The sequence below is a fragment of the Phalacrocorax aristotelis genome, chromosome 19 (assembly GCF_949628215.1).
Source record: "Phalacrocorax aristotelis chromosome 19, bGulAri2.1, whole genome shotgun sequence".
In the NCBI taxonomy this organism is placed as follows: Eukaryota; Metazoa; Chordata; class Aves; order Suliformes; family Phalacrocoracidae; genus Phalacrocorax; species Phalacrocorax aristotelis.
Genome location: NC_134294.1, coordinates 6,524,693 through 6,539,695, shown reverse-complemented (window position 1 = coordinate 6,539,695; position 15,003 = coordinate 6,524,693). Strand labels below are relative to the sequence as shown.

At 49.5% G+C, this 15,003-nt stretch overlaps 2 protein-coding genes across 2 annotated transcripts in view; both read right to left on the bottom strand.

Annotated features, from left to right (window-relative positions):
- Positions 1-2: 2 nt before the first annotated feature.
- On the bottom strand, positions 3-9,099 carry LOC142066435 (lysophosphatidic acid receptor 6-like). The gene is made up of 4 exons (XM_075113842.1): positions 8,931-9,099; positions 7,804-8,048; positions 3,269-4,530; positions 3-2,490 (listed from the first exon to the last, which is right to left on the bottom strand). Exon 3 carries the CDS (start codon positions 4,338-4,340, stop codon positions 3,279-3,281), a length of 1,062 nt encoding a protein of 353 aa, XP_074969943.1. The 5' UTR covers positions 4,341-4,530; positions 7,804-8,048; positions 8,931-9,099; the 3' UTR covers positions 3-2,490; positions 3,269-3,278.
- A 909-nt stretch (positions 9,100-10,008) lies between these two features.
- The window catches only part of PUSL1 (pseudouridine synthase like 1), a 29,666-nt gene continuing 24,671 nt past the window's right edge, over positions 10,009-15,003 (bottom strand). The window contains exons 7-8 of the mRNA XM_075113844.1: positions 11,182-11,344; positions 10,009-10,159 (exon numbers count right to left, since the gene is read on the bottom strand). Coding sequence (XP_074969945.1) covers positions 10,128-10,159; positions 11,182-11,344 — 195 coding nt within the window. The 3' untranslated portion in view covers positions 10,009-10,127. The remainder of the gene's footprint in view (positions 10,160-11,181; positions 11,345-15,003) is intronic.

The following is a 15,003-nucleotide window of genomic DNA, read 5'->3' as shown; positions in this document are numbered from 1 at the left end:
GTTACTGCAGTGCTAGTGTACACTGTTCAGCAGTACTGCCATCTTCTCCCCATGGAAACCTGCCCAGGGAGTCATTACAGCCTGTTTTTAGAGAGTCCTGAGGAACAAGCACTGAATTGCTTACACGATAAGGTAAAAGAACTGAGCATTCTGCCCCTCCCAGGGCTCATGTCCTTTAAAACCGCCGCAGTGCTGTTCTGTACTACAGTTTCTTTCCACACAGTATTTAGGCTTTCAGTTTGTCCCCAAAACCAGTAGAAGCAACAGCCCTGCACTGACCCCCCGCCGTCCTGCCCCGCTCTCACTCCTGGACTCTGCATGGGACAGAACCGCTCCCTGTGCCAGCTTTGGGAACGGGGGCGCTCCCCGACTTGTCCGTAAAGGGGGATCAGCCCTGCGTGACGTGACTAGCGGTAGATAAACACAGGCCTGAGGGTCAAAACAAGGAGCATTCAAAGCTTCACAGTTAAAATGCAAAGTGGAACAGAGGCAAGAGCATAAAGCCCTAAACACACTAGTTACCCAGCGGCGGGGCTGGTTTCTATTAGCCATACTTCCCTCAGCGACAGCTGGCGAGCCTGCAAGAAAGCTGCGCTCCTGCATGAGGGCGCCAATAAAACTTGCCTTCCTCTGTCCAAGAACATAAAAAATGTGCTTAGTTGGAGAGACCAGTCCCTCCGCTGCTGGGAGGTTTGTGTGTAGCCTATAACGGGACAAAAATAGCTGCACCTCTTGACAGGTAGACGATTCATTTGTCCTAATACACCCTCAGAGGCTTGCCTCATCTCTGTTTTCACAAGTGCAAACCCGTGCACTTGTCTTACCAAGCCTGGTTAAGCTGAGGAACATGGAATTATTTTCAGTATTTTAGAAATATTTGAGCAGGTTTTCTCACTGATCCTTAAAATTTTAAGTCTTCCAAGCTAAGAGCAAAAGCCAGCAAGGGCTTGGCCAGCAGCTGCCCACCGTGAGTCTCAGGTGTCCCTTGAGCATGAGTCAAGCTGCACGTAGCAATCACAAAGCCAAGCCAAGCCCGTCCTAACACGTGCAGTATGTTGGGAATGTAATACGTGTCCACAAAAGCCACCGCTTACAGAGCTTTAGTTCTATTACAGTAATTCCAGACCTGCCCTTGGTTTGCTCGCTGCATGCATCTCAGAGAGCTGAAGTGGTGTCTTGCTTGGCTTTAGCTGATCAGTGCAGCCTCCCACATTCAAGACCTTTGCTGACCATGATAGGGCATGGTTCGTTCCCCCCGCCCCCAGACCCCAATGTACCCCCCTACACCCACACTGCTTATTCTCCAAACCGCTTACCTCCTGTCTGCAACCAGGCTGTGGCATCAGCTGCCATCAGAAAATCCCAGAATCCCAGGCTGGAAGGGACCTCAGGGATCATCTAGCCCAACCTTTCTGGGAAGAGCCCAGCCTAGACAAGATGGCCCAGCACCCTGTCCAGCGACTCTTGGAGGTGCCCAACGAGGCCGAGTCAACCCCTTCCCTGGGGAGATTATTCCAGTGGTGACTGTCCTCACTGTGAAAAATGTCCCCCTCGTGTCCAATCGGAATCTCCCCAAGAGCAACTTGTGTCCGTCCCTCCTTGTACCCATCCGTTGCGATCCCCCAGTCATTTGGGGTGTCCCACCATGTTTCAGTTACTCCTATGATGTCGCACCCTTCTGAGCGGGCATGGAGCTCCAGTTCCTCCTGGTTGGTACCTAGACTGCGTGCATCCGTGTACCTACACTTGAGGCTATTACTCTTCTGTTTCGCCTCTTGGGAGCCAGCTAAGGAACCTTTAGTGCCACACTGCTTGGCCTGACTTACTCCCCCGTTGGACGTGCTGGTGTGAGCGTTTTCGCAACAGATCCCACCCCCCAGGTCCTTCAGTTTAAAGCCAATTAAAGTCGGCTGAATATGGGCAGAAGCTGCAACGTCCATCGTTGTGCAAAGAGAAGCCGCTAATCAGAGGCGCTCATTTACCTCCCCGCACCATTCTGCCTCACTAAGCCTACTCCCTCCCTCCTTCACGGTTAAGGCAGCGCTTGTTCCGAGGCCAACAGCGCTGCATGACCTGGGAGCCCCGGCCACCTGCCTGCCAGGGCAAAGCGCCCCCCTCTTAACCTGCATTTTGCACATTTGGAAATACCAAGTTAGCACATTGCCGCAGCCAGGCACACCTCGTTCCCTGGTAACCAAGCCCGTGACAATCTCCCTTCTATTCTCACCTGCTCAGTAGTCTCGCACGCCTACAGGCCTAGCGCCTGTGCACGCTTTATAAAGCATGGGGTGGGAAGGAACAGAACAGTGAGTCTGTGTATCTGTTACCAAAAAAATCACATCCTGTTCAGGAAACCGGTGGCTTTTAAGCAGGTTTGGCAGCCAGGCCAGTGCTCGTCTGGTGACCGATAACCCACAAATGATAAATTCTCTCCGAAGTCTCACATTTCGCAGGGTGGAAAAGGCAGCAGTTCTCAGAAGCTGTGTGGTTCTGTTAATAGAAGGGATGAAATAGGTCAGATACGTTTTGTGATGTACACAAAGACTGAAAAAGAGCTTTGACATGTGAACAGGTCGGCGCAGCGTAGGGAGTCATGCCAGCTCCTACAGTGACCTCCCTCACTGAGCGAGCGGTTACCCTGCTCCTGCACAGGGTTACCCGGCCGATGAATGCTGGCACCTATCATCTTCTCAGCTGCATTAATGGATGGCCAGCTTGGACCCACAGGCATGCTCTGCTAGGAGCCCCCTACTGAGGTACTCCTCGGGAAGCCAATCTATTGATTCAGGAGAAGGGATGAGAAGCCCTTATTTGGCTGTGGAATGTAGGCAGAAAGCTTCTGTGAACCCAGCTGGCTGCAGCATGCCCTCAGGGAGAAAACACGGGATCCCTCCAAAATAGGGAAAAGCCACACAGGAGTGCCTGGAGCCACCCACTTTCAGCTTTGGTGGCACCGAGGTGGCTAGTTTCCTCCAAGTAACCCTTTCCTGGGCTGAAAGAGAGGGAGCCCCATGTTCTGCCAACCCAAAGTTAAACAAAAGGTGACCAAAACATCAGCGTACATGAACACAGCATGTTCCACCAGGTGCACCCAGGCCTGTCAGGGACAGCTTCCCCCCGTGCTGTCCTAGCTGGCTAATAAAAATATGCGCCTGTTCGGTGCCTCCCTCCAGTCCTGCCTTGACCTAAGAGCCACTGTATGGAGGAAGGGCAGGTTTCATAGGTTTGTTTTCAAAGCAGCAGCTGGAAATGGGAATACTGTACTTACGTGAAGTGGCTCAGTTGATTCCATCGCTGTGTTTTTTACTTCTGGGTCTCTGTTGTAGTTTATAAACATAGGAGCACTCCCCGAACTTCTGGTCGCAGATCGTGTACACTGTCTTAGACCTGAATCTGAGCTTGAAGTTGAAGTGCCACTGCTTGCTGGAAGAGGTGAAGTAGTACAAGAGCGGGTTAAGGCAACAGTTGAGACTCACGAGGGCTAAGGTGACCCTTCGCATTTTGTAGATCAAGTTGGTAAACGACGGATTCTGGATGACCTGGATTCTCATTAAAAAGTGGAGCAAGTGAGTGAGATGATATGGGAGAAAGCACAAAGTACAAATGACCAGGATGATGTAGATGGTGCTCAGGGCCTTCCTCTTGCGAACGCTGTGTTTGATCTGGCAGATCCTCTTGGCAATGAGAGGGTAGCTGATCAGGATGATCGAAAATGGGATCACAAACCCAAAAACTAAGGCCATGATGTTGTACGGCGCCATGCGATAAGCCCAGCTTCTTGAAGCAAAGTTCTCAAAACAGGCTGTTGTGTTCCTCACACTACTGTTGTGGAGGGGACCTCCAAGGATAAGTGGAACCATGACACTTAGAGCCACCACCCAAAGGGCTATGACCACCATCATGTAATGGACGACCTTGATCTGGATGTACGTGAAGGGGTGCAACACTGCAATGTAACGGTCGACACAGATGCAGGTGAAAAAGGCGATGCTTAGATAGATGTTGATATAGTACAAGGTCCCAGTTATCCTACAAGCCATGTCACCAAAGATCCAGTTGTTCCGATTCAGGTGGTAGTGGATTTTAAAAGGCAACACACAAACAAACAGGGTGTCTACCAGAGCGAGGTTAATCATGTACACGTAGGAGTGAGAAGAGTGCTGTACTCTGCAGGACAGGCAGTACAGAGCTAAGGCGTTTTCTATCAGTCCCAGCACGAAGACAATGCTGTAGATGACAGTAAACAAGGAATACTGGAACTCTGCTTCCAAGCTGAATTCTGAACTGGCATCGGTAACTGTCTCGTTGGAGACTCCTTCGGCCCAGGAAATATCTGTCATGATTTCTGCTGGAGCGTAGGGATATCCAATCCGGGTAAAAGCCTTAAGCCATCCCTTACCTCAGGAGGTTTCTGAGTTTCATTTCATCTCAAGTGGGCGAGAGCTAAGGCGACACAACTGAGCTGCGTTAAGTGGGGTGAAGTCTGCGGTTCGGACATCTGTGCTTGGTACGTTTAGATGGAAACCGGTGCTGCCGTAGGGGAGAACAAATCATTTAAACTTCAAATACTTGTGTTTTATGCAGTAGACAGAGTATTTACTGGCATTAAAATCACCACAAGGTGCCAATACCGAAATAACCGAGGTAGCAATTCCCCCTGCTCCACCCCCCCGAAAAACCCCAAGACATGTAGAAGGCTGTCGCTTTGGCTAAGGAAGGTGCAGCACCTGAAGCAGCACAGGAGAATGTTAGCAGCGATACACCTTTGGAGGTCCTGTAATTAATTTCCTGTTCTAAGCCCTACCAAAATTCCTGTGTCGTTACTGAGAGATGTGCAGCGTTATCCTGTCCTTAAAACCCTGCCGTGATGGATTCTGCAGGCTTCCCAGGGAAAAAGAAAAGCAGCAGTACCAAAAATACAAGCAGAACTGCCTTTTTGGTTGCTGCAGTGTGACAGTTAACCCAGCACGCTGTGTGACTGAAGCGTTTTAACCTTGTTGCTGTAGTTTTATAACTAGCACGTGCGGAGCCTTCCTGGTAAAATTCAGAACTAGTACTAAAGCACAGAACGGGAGCTGCCGCCGAGAGCACGCTGTTAACCAGGTCGGGAGGAGGCAGCGCCGCCCCCGCCCCATTGAGGAGCGGTTCAGGGCCGGTCGTCAGCGGTGTAGACAAGGGTAAGGGGAGCAAACGGAAGGGTGCAGCACTCCAGCCAAGGCGTGCCAGGCCTCTCGGAACAAGCGTTCCTTTGCGGGGCGCGTGCGGTACACGATGCAGTCCTGGGACACCAGAAGACCTGATAGCACGCAGGCAATCTGAGGGAAATAGGGTTTTTTTTCCCCGCCACCCACACTTTTATATCTTACTTGACATTCATACACGAGTGGGAAGGCTCGGTGCAAGCTGCTGGGTGAATTTACAGCACTCTAAAGCTGCTCTGCAGGCACACTGCAGGGGAAGCCACCACTCGTCTCAGTCACGAAGGGAGCCAAAAGGACAGCTTTATGTGTTTGAAATATGGGAAAGAGGCACCGTGCAAGCAGGACTGCCCCCACCGAGGTTGCTCGCATCACCTGAGCAATGAAGTGCACTCCAGCAGTGCAGTTTCTCTCCACCAAATATAAAAGAAACCTGAGTAACTAAGGTAAACATAGACACCTTAACAGAAGCCCTTAAAGGCAGGGGAGAAATGAAACCCAGCTACAACAGGCACGATGTTCCTAAGGTTGAGCCATTGAAAGCACAAAAATACAAAGGTTGGTGGGTGCTTTCCAAAGGAAACTCTGAAATCACACTTCCTCCCAATAGCTGTTTATCTAATGAAGTCAAAAAGCACCCGAGATGATAACTGGAAGATTAGAAAGGAAAGAAAAGAAAAAAGGTTTCACTTTAAGTAGGCAAGCGTACGTATCTGCCTACACGGGTCTTTCACTGACTAGCAAAGGGTTTGTACACACACAGAGAAAAATGAATACAAACCCAGGCGTGGCTACGCTGTAGCTTTAAGGATAGGACTTGAAACAACCTTTATCTCAAGACTTTTGCTAAAGCAAGAGCCACCGAACAGCTCTTTTCTAGGTTCAAAGTACGATGCTGCAACTGGGGCAAGATAAAAGTCATTAAAGGGGCAGGACGGCAAAGGGGACCGATGAGCTACTGCTTCTCACAAGACGAGCCCGGTCAGGACATCCGCAGATGCTATCGGCTCACAGCTCCAAAACAAACAGCACAAACACTGTCCCAAGATTCTGCAGAAGCTGGGCACGACAAGAGTCCCTCCGTGCTTAGCGCTGACCGACTGCTGTGAGACGGCAAAACGCGTCTTGCTAAGGGACTGCCTAAAACTGGTTCCGCTCGGGTCCCGGCAGGATGGTTACAAGGCCCTACGAACGGCCCACAAGCTGCTCGCACCATGACACCACACTAGTATCACTTGCTTTCAGCACCTTATTCATCCCTGAAACCCCTCCCCATCTGAAACAGGATCCCACATTATGCCTTACATTCTTAGAGCGGATGGTTGTGGGGTTGGAACGGTGACATGTGGCACAGAGGTGTTCGTACCCGCCGGCGCTCGCCGTCCCCAGGTGTAGCCCTTCGAGTGACACGCACCCGTTAAAGCTCAACTACAGCGGAAGTAAGGAACAGTGCAGGGGGAGATAATAAATCACGGACACAGAGTATTTTACAACCTGATCTCCTACCCCGTTCCAAGCGGTTCTACATGCACTGGGGACCCCACCGTGTACTTCACTCTGGAAATAGTTTCATTCCCTATGAGAGGTAATAGAAGGGACAGAGTTTATGACTAAATGTACATTTTCAGAGCGCACAGCCACCTGAATCTCTTATAACAGCGTACCATTTACTCATCTACCATTTTACAAGTATGGAGTCCGATCAAATTCCAAACGCAGCTTTGCTTCCCCAGGGCTGGTTGGTTGGTATTTCTTCCAGACAACCAAAAAGCACCACTGACTTCTGTTTCTGTACCAAGTTATTTGATTTACAAAAACCACAGAAAAGCATACATCAAAGTTTCCGCTGGATTTTGAGTTTGTTAAATTATTGGAAATGTTTTCATATAACACCAAGCTGGAGTATTTGAACCCTGGTTAAGAGTGAGGTTTTTCTGGTTTTAGTTTTAAACCATGCCTGTCAGTCAGAAAGACAGATCTCCCCGTGTGTTGGATGTCCAAACTGAATTAACTGAAAAGAATTAGTAATGTGACAACATAAAAGATCAAAAGAATGCTAAATACCCCTTGACAAAAGTAACAAGTATTAAGGATGGACACCAAAAAAACCCGATTCAGACTAGGGGTTTGTACAGCAGTTCTCTACCGATGGCATATTTTATGATGCTAAGAGAGCATGTTCTCTATTTAAAGGTCTTTAGGTTATTTTTAACAGTTGGTCTGGGATTTAAAAAACACAGCAAAACCCCACAACAGCCCTTTGGGCCGACTGCGCGTTAGCCAGTCAGTCCCTCCCAGACTACAGTCTGGAGAGCTGAACCTGGGCTGCTCAGTGAGTGGAGCTGGTAACCGGCCCGAAAGCGCGACAGGTTTTTATTGTAACCAGAAGTTGGGAAACAGTTGCAGAAACACCAATAGCTGGTACGTTTGCGCTGTGACTATTAAAAAGAGAAAAAAAAAAAAAAAAAAAGAAAACAGAAGAGCGGTGGTGCCTGAGCCTGCAGCAGCAGCAGTTATCTCGATTAACACCCGAACAGCATTAGCATTTGGTTCAGTTTTCTGCCTGTAAAAACTCATAATAAATTTACTTAGAAAGTTAACTTACCAGAGCTCAGATCATCATCTCTCACGCGAAAGCGGGGTATGAGTCCACCACCCCCTCCAGAGTCCTCACAGCTACGAGGTCAGTGCTGAGCTCTCCTGTGCAGGCTTCGAACGCCAGAGCAAACTGCCCCGCCAGACACGCTGCAGGGCTCCACAGAGAGAAACCACAGGAAGCAAAAACGAAAAGCAGTCACTCAGATCCAAGGCAGAGCACTTGCCCTGCTAGCGAAGCGTCCCGCCGCAGACCTGGGGAGAGAGCACGGCACACAGCACTAGGGCATGCCCCAGCTCTCCCCACGCACCCCCCGCGAGAGGGAGGCCCAATGCTCCCACCCAAAGCCACCCCCGGCCCCCACAGTCGGCAGAGCAAGACCAGCCTCTGAAACCAGGTACCAGCGCCTCAGTCTGAGACGCGCCAAGATCGGCCCGTAGCTGCGCTCTCACTTCCCCTCAAAGTGGGGAACAGCAAGGCTTTGCTGCCATTCCTTTTCAAGCAAACCACTAACAGCCATATGGGCACGTTAGGGTTTGGAACACACATGGACGAGCCCTACTGCTCATGTGGAAAATCGCTGCAGCCCGTTAGAGCACCCCTGCCGCTGGGCACTTCACCAGAAAAGCACAAAGAGGTACCACAGCTTCAGCTCTCCTCGACGGCAGAGACCCAGGACTCCCCCAGAGTTCTGTCATCTTTTTTGGGAATTAGTCCCTGAGGGGCTAAAGCAGCTCGTGGTCAGCATGCTGCGGGGGAAGGGAGGGAGGAACCACAAGTATCTTGCCTTTTGTTCCCATGCTGTCAAAAGCAGGTCTCTGGCAAAGCTGCTACCTGGAACCAAGTGGGGAAGAGATGCATCACTTCTCACGAGGGGACACCTAGAACCGGGCTGACTTCCTATCCTGTACCAGGGACGCTCGCTAACTCCATCCCCGCTGCCAGAGGCAAGGGTGGCCTTAAGAGAGGTCAAAAAGAACTGCTGCCTCCCCCTCTGCCTACTTTGGACTCTTCACCATACAGAGAGTGGAAACTTCACAGTCTCTCAAGAGGTTATTAAGATTCTTCCTTTATTTATCTGAATGCAATAGTCCGTATCACTTTGAATTGCCACATAACAAAGAACATCCTCTTACCAGATCAAGCGGGCTGGTGCTCTGACAATTCTCCTCCTCCCACAGACAAAAGGGACATTAATTATGGCGGTGCCAGGCATCTCGGCTGCACGCTTTTTCCACTGCAGGAGAATGTCTAAACCAGGTATTGTTTCTTCTGTGAACTTCAGAAGTCCAAATTTTCACCCCCGTTCCTGTAACCTGGCACTCTAACAGCCATTTTATAACCAAACCAGAGATTCTGGTGTCATTCATGAGAAAAAACACCCCACAAGTTACCCCACATGTATTTTATTGCTTAGGCAAGCGGGCAAAACCTGAGATTAGAGTGGTTTAAAGAAAAAATAAACCACCACCACCAAGTTCTCTCTGCTCCGTGCTCTGCACTACGATTCACATGCCCCGAGATCACTGACCGCCTCTGGCGTGCTCTGCAGCACCGCTGCACCAACAGCTGTGGAAGAGCGAAGGCAGCAACAAGCAGATCAGAGCCCAGCAACAGCGTGGCAGCTACAGAGCCTCCTCTGCCGAAAGCGCTTCATTTCACGATGGGGCTGGCTCGCTCACATAGCTGTTCCTGTGCTACTAACCCAGGCTGTGACCATCCAAACGGGTTTTAAGTGGCCTCAAAGGAACTCTGCTCTGAAACATGCCACATTCTAAATGCAACAGAGGTGACTTTGTACCCAGGAACAGGATAATGTAGAAGCCACTACAGCTCCGTAAGAGTGACTGTTGATGAGGAGAGGAAATGGCAAGTCCTTTCAAAGGCTGTTTCTGTAAGTCACTGCATCAAACGGTAAGAGCCGTCCCTCGTGCTATGCTATATAAAGGCAGGGTTACAGAGGAGAGGAGCAGAGAGGAAATGCTACGTTCTCCTCTGTTCTAAGCCTGTATCCCTCCCATACACACCACAGAAGGAAAAAACCAAACCCCAAAAACCCAAGCCCCACTCCTTCCTCCTCCTGTTTGAGAGACAGGCACCAGAATTTCAGAAGAAAGATAAAAAAAGCAGTTATCTGAAAGCAGCATGGAGTGTTCTTCCTTTCTCCTTGGCAGTCTCAGAGGGCAAGAACTAATGATCGGAAGATGCCTATGATCACAGTCAATGATTTTTATTGAGACAAGACCGTGTATTGTGCAAAGAGCGCCTGGCAAACCTCCATCACATATCCACAACAACAGTCCTTTCAGACATGGCTGCGTCTCACAGAGCTGCTATTCTCCTGGGGCAACTGTAGTGCCCAAATCTGTATAGGAGAAAAAGAAAGCATTGATTTAGGGAGAAAGATGGCACTGAAACCACCTGAAAGCACTTAAAATCCACAGTGTTTGTTTCCTGCCTGGGCTCCCTCCCTCTGGCACAGACAGCTCCTCGGCCAGCACTGCTAGGAAAAGCACCGCTGGAGAGGGCCAAAACCAGTAAGCAGCAGCTGCCTTTTCAGGGCCAGGCCAGGTGCTCAGAACTCCACTCAAGCTCCTTTCACCACGCTTTGTCACTTCCCTTTCCCTTCTGTCTTCTTTAAGCCCCACTGTGTGCGTAGCTGCTGCAGGGGGGAGCATGCTCCAGGCCCACCTGAAGAGGTCTGTGGTCTGACAAGGCAGCCTGGAGAAGGTCTGCAGTGTGGTGGGAAGTCCTTTGTAGCCACATTTCACAGACACTGGATTAATCAGAGACAGATTCGTCCTTGCAGTTTTAAATACCTGCTATCCCCAGCACGGATGCCAGAATTCCATGATGTCCATTTACCATCTTGTGCAAATTTCCCTGCTCCCCCCATTTTCTTAAGCTAAAAAACTTAAATAGTTTAGATCAGACGCTCTCTCATTTGAGAACCACCACATAAGCAAAAGGATGATCTGTTCTCTGTCCTCTACAATCCTCTCATAAATTCCAAGGGAGAAGTGAGTGAACAGAAACGGATCTGTAGGCACCTAGGTACCACAGACCATTTGGTGGCCAGACACAGAACAAGAATTTATGAGAATTGAAAGCATTATTCATGTGACATCTCAAAGTCATTGTCAACACAACTTCTCTTTTACTATCCTGCAAGTAAGAGGAAGAAATCTGTCAGAAAAAAAACAGCCCACAATTTTTTCCATAGCAAATGCTATAAACCCCTCTACAGTCCCGGGCATTCCCTTGATACGGTGTCAGTGCCCAAAGCTGTGTCAGATGGCACGTAAAGCAAGACTGTGGGTTACTGCTCCCTTCAGCATTCGATCTGACTCCTACAAAAAAAGAATGCCATTCCCTGCATTCACCTACCTGCTTCATTATATTCCACTGATTTTAGAAAAAGTCCTGATGGTGGAGCCATAGCATTTGGTGGAAAAGCCCGTGAATCTTTTATTTCCAGTAACTCCTTTATATGATGAGGTTTTAACTTGCCCTGGCCAACTGCAACTAGAGCCCCGACCATTCTTCGGACCTGGAAAAACAGAGAACACAGCTTAGGAGCTGCCCTTGTAAAACTTAAAGATATTAGGAAATTCTGTCCCAAGTCCTGCACTTGCGCTATCAGCAGTATCGTGCACATGTGGCGGAGTTCAGTGCCTGTCACTCAGGAAAGAATGATATCACCATGACTTCTTAACATAAGCCTGCTCCTGAATATAGGCACATCATTATTATTAAACCCATAGTTCACAGAAAGCCTAATTTCTGGTGTTCCTCTACTGTTCCTAGTACTATCAGTTGCTCCCAGTGCCATGCAGTTTGCTCCTAGTCCAGCTGGGTGTTAAGAAAGAAACAAGCATCTCCCCACGTAAAGAATGCTTTGACCCTTGTTTTAGGTGCCACTGAAGTGTCCCAAGTCATGCCCCAGACTCACCCATCGGGGTTCAAGCCAGTCCTAGCTGCCCCTTGTATGCCTCCGGTGTCACACACCTCCGGGGAGCATTTCCAGGGCTCACTTTATTTCTTCGAAAAGGTCACGCTCCCTTGGTCTCCGAGCACGCCCCAGCAGCCACAGTCACCCCACAGCCTACGGGCGAAAGGTGTTCTTTCTGCTTTTAGCAGGGGTTGCATGGGCCGCCTAGGTTCTGTGCCGATGGGGGCAACTTGACAGCATGCAGCAGCTAAGCTTGTCGGCAACGTGCAGAGGCACAGAGTCTTCCAGTGACCAAAGCTGGTGGTAGGGAAGGGAAAAGAACTACCAAAATTACCTTGCTTCCTTTAAGCCTTCCCTCCCTACAACTAAAGACATTAGTAAGAACAAGATGAGGACCTGTAACACAATGATCTCCAGCTACATAGCACTGCCTTGGAGCAAGGCTTGTCATCATCACACATGGGAAGATGGTTGAGCAGAGGATTGTTTCTGTTTTAGAAACAACAGCAGCACCCACATCGGTCTGTGGCAGGAAGCTCAAATGCCGGCTGGGAGAGCTGAGCTCACAGGTAGTTCTTAACATGTAAGCAACACTGTTTCCAGGTAGGGGGCTATGTAGGGCTTTGCTTCTCTCTCAGAAAGCCAAAAAAGTAAGAGGAAGAAAAAAAACCAGGTAGGACAGCCCACAAGACAACATCCCCAGTGCAGCAAACTGGTATTTCACACACCTCTGCGTGTCACAGCTTCCCTTCCCTCCCTCCACACTCAGCAACTCCAGACCTAGCGGGTTTCACACCACAGTGCTCACCTCCTGCATAAACACCCCTCCCACCTCAGCATACTCTGGGCTAAACAACACCCTTTCCTTCTATATCCCTTGAAGACACGCGCTTCCAGGAGGGCCAAGACTTGTGTCTGCCAATGCCACCTGCACCCCAAGCGCTAGTTCCCTCTGACTAGCTGGTGGCTACGTTTCTCTCCACCCCTTTCACGAGCTGAGGGCACTCTTCTGAAGGCACTGACCACTAATCCTCCTGGCGCTTCTTATGTCAAGGCAGCCTCATGAAGCTGCTGTTGAGGAATAACTGACAAAAGTCCCTCAACTTGTGCCAGAAGTGTTCTCGGAGATAATACTCCTAGAGAGACTTTCATCCGGAGTCTAGTGTTCAGGCAACTACCTACTTCCCGTGGGCATCAAGAAAGCTTGTACAAGAAACATCTGGGGATGGTTTCCCTGGGGAAACAAAGGACTAAGACAGAGAAGGACAGTCCTTTTCAGGCTTTTGTTCAGCAAGAGATAAAGCTCAAGGAAAGCCAGGCCCTGTCCCAGAGCCACTGAAGTGACAGGCCTGTATGAACAGTCCCATCCTGAGAAATGCCTCTCTGAGGGGAAAAAACCAGCACAACACAAAGACCTTAACCAGCCTGGTGGTGTCCAGCTAGAGCTGAACCCCCTCCCAGAAGCTGCCAGCCCTTTGCTTGCTCTTGCTCATGCTCATTGTCACAGGAGAGCTCACACGGCCTAAGGGAACATGCCGCAGAGTTTCTGGGCCCGAGTCTTATTAGACACAGGAGTCACACTGAAACACAGCCCTTGGTATGGGCTGAACCCGAGCTGCTGCACTTTCACCGTTTCCTAAGTCACTTTTCTCTGTCCACACTGGACAAGCTGTCCTCCAGTCTCAAATTTTACTAGCAGTACAAGCCCACGTGGGGGAAACTGGTCAAGCAGACACTGTCTTGTCTGATTCACCTGCTCACGCTGCCACCAGAACACATCCCCGCTTGAGCAGGCATGATCAGTCATTTGGCCTGAATAAACACTCATTCTACTCATGACCTTTCAAAGCGTACCAAGCTCTCCAAAACCGTAAATGTAGCACTGTAACAAAGCATTGGTCTAAGTTTCTGATCCATTAACATTTACAAAAGAATAAACCAGAGCCCACTAAGCAACCTGATCATGTTTATTACCATTAAGGAGAAAGGTCCAACAAGCCAAGGTATATTTATCCGAAGGCAAGTGCTGTCTCTCCCTGTGTGCTCTAATCTTAAACCGCACTGTGGAGTGCCAAGAGCCTGCCTTTAAGCAGATGGCACTGAGAAGAAGCAGAGATCCTTGGCGTATGTTATTTTATCCACCCCTCACTAGAGGTCATTGTACACTGCGACTTTAGCTTTGATGTCTCCACACGGAGTTGCAGACTAATGGTACGCGTCCGAACCAGCCATGTGCTTGGTGTCTCCCCCATTCTGCACGCTATTCAGCAAGAATATACGCATACAGTTTCTGGGGCTGTTTAATCTTTTCCTCTAATAAAAACATCCAGATGCCAATACTTATCACAGCAGCTACATGAGGTGAGACAGGAGGTCCATCTAGTCTAGTCTCCTCTTTATGATGGAGGGCAGAAGCAGATGCTCAGGTAGAAGAGTGCAAGTTCAGCGTGTACAGCCTGTTCCTGCTTTGCTGCAGCCTGCCAGCGTCACCGTAAGGCAGCTGCTGTGAACCAGGTTCAGAGAGAACATTAGGCTGAGCTGAGCATCGCAGGTAACTCTTCTCTCTGCACAGTCACTAAGTAGCATTTCCATTCTAATGCACCAAATGGGTTACCAGCTCCTTGTGACAAGAGCATCTGATGAAGCAAATCCCTGCGGTACATCAAGCCCTTCTCAAGCGTGTTGTTGTTCTTCCCTTGCTCATATCCAGACACCCACTGTCAGAGAGCTTACAGAGTATTACTTGGCACAGGATAAAAACAAATTTGGTTTGTCAAAACAGAATAAAAAATAGCTGCTTGCTGTTCCCACAAAACACCCCCTCTCTCCTCCAGAAAACAAGCCTTCTCTTGCCTATTTGTCTCCAGAGTGCGGCCATGGCCAGGACAGGCAGGCTGAGAACAGCCAACTCTTTCCTAATGAGGTGATCCATTAAGCTGCGGAGAGAGCTGTCTCCCCTGGGGATAGCAGCAAAAACCCCACTGGAGTTATTTCAAAGAAAACCCAGCGGAGGCTAGACAGCATGGCAGAGGGAAAGATCCTGCAGTCATGCCTGCATAGCTGAATCAGGTCTTCCCATCTCTCCTTTGTGTAATACTTAGAATTACTTCATGCTCCAAAGCCAGAAAGTAAAATTCCAGGCAGCCCTCGCTGGGCCCAGTGCCATTCAGCAGAGCAAGAACATATGTCTGTTGGTTTTTACCACTCGGACTGCAAAGACAAAGGTTGCAGAAGACAGAACTTTCCATCCTCCCACA

Coding starts and splice junctions, on each gene's coding strand:
- LOC142066435 (XM_075113842.1), bottom strand. CDS start 4,340: ATGACAGATATTTCCTGGGCCGAAGGAGTCTCCAACGAGACAGTTACC.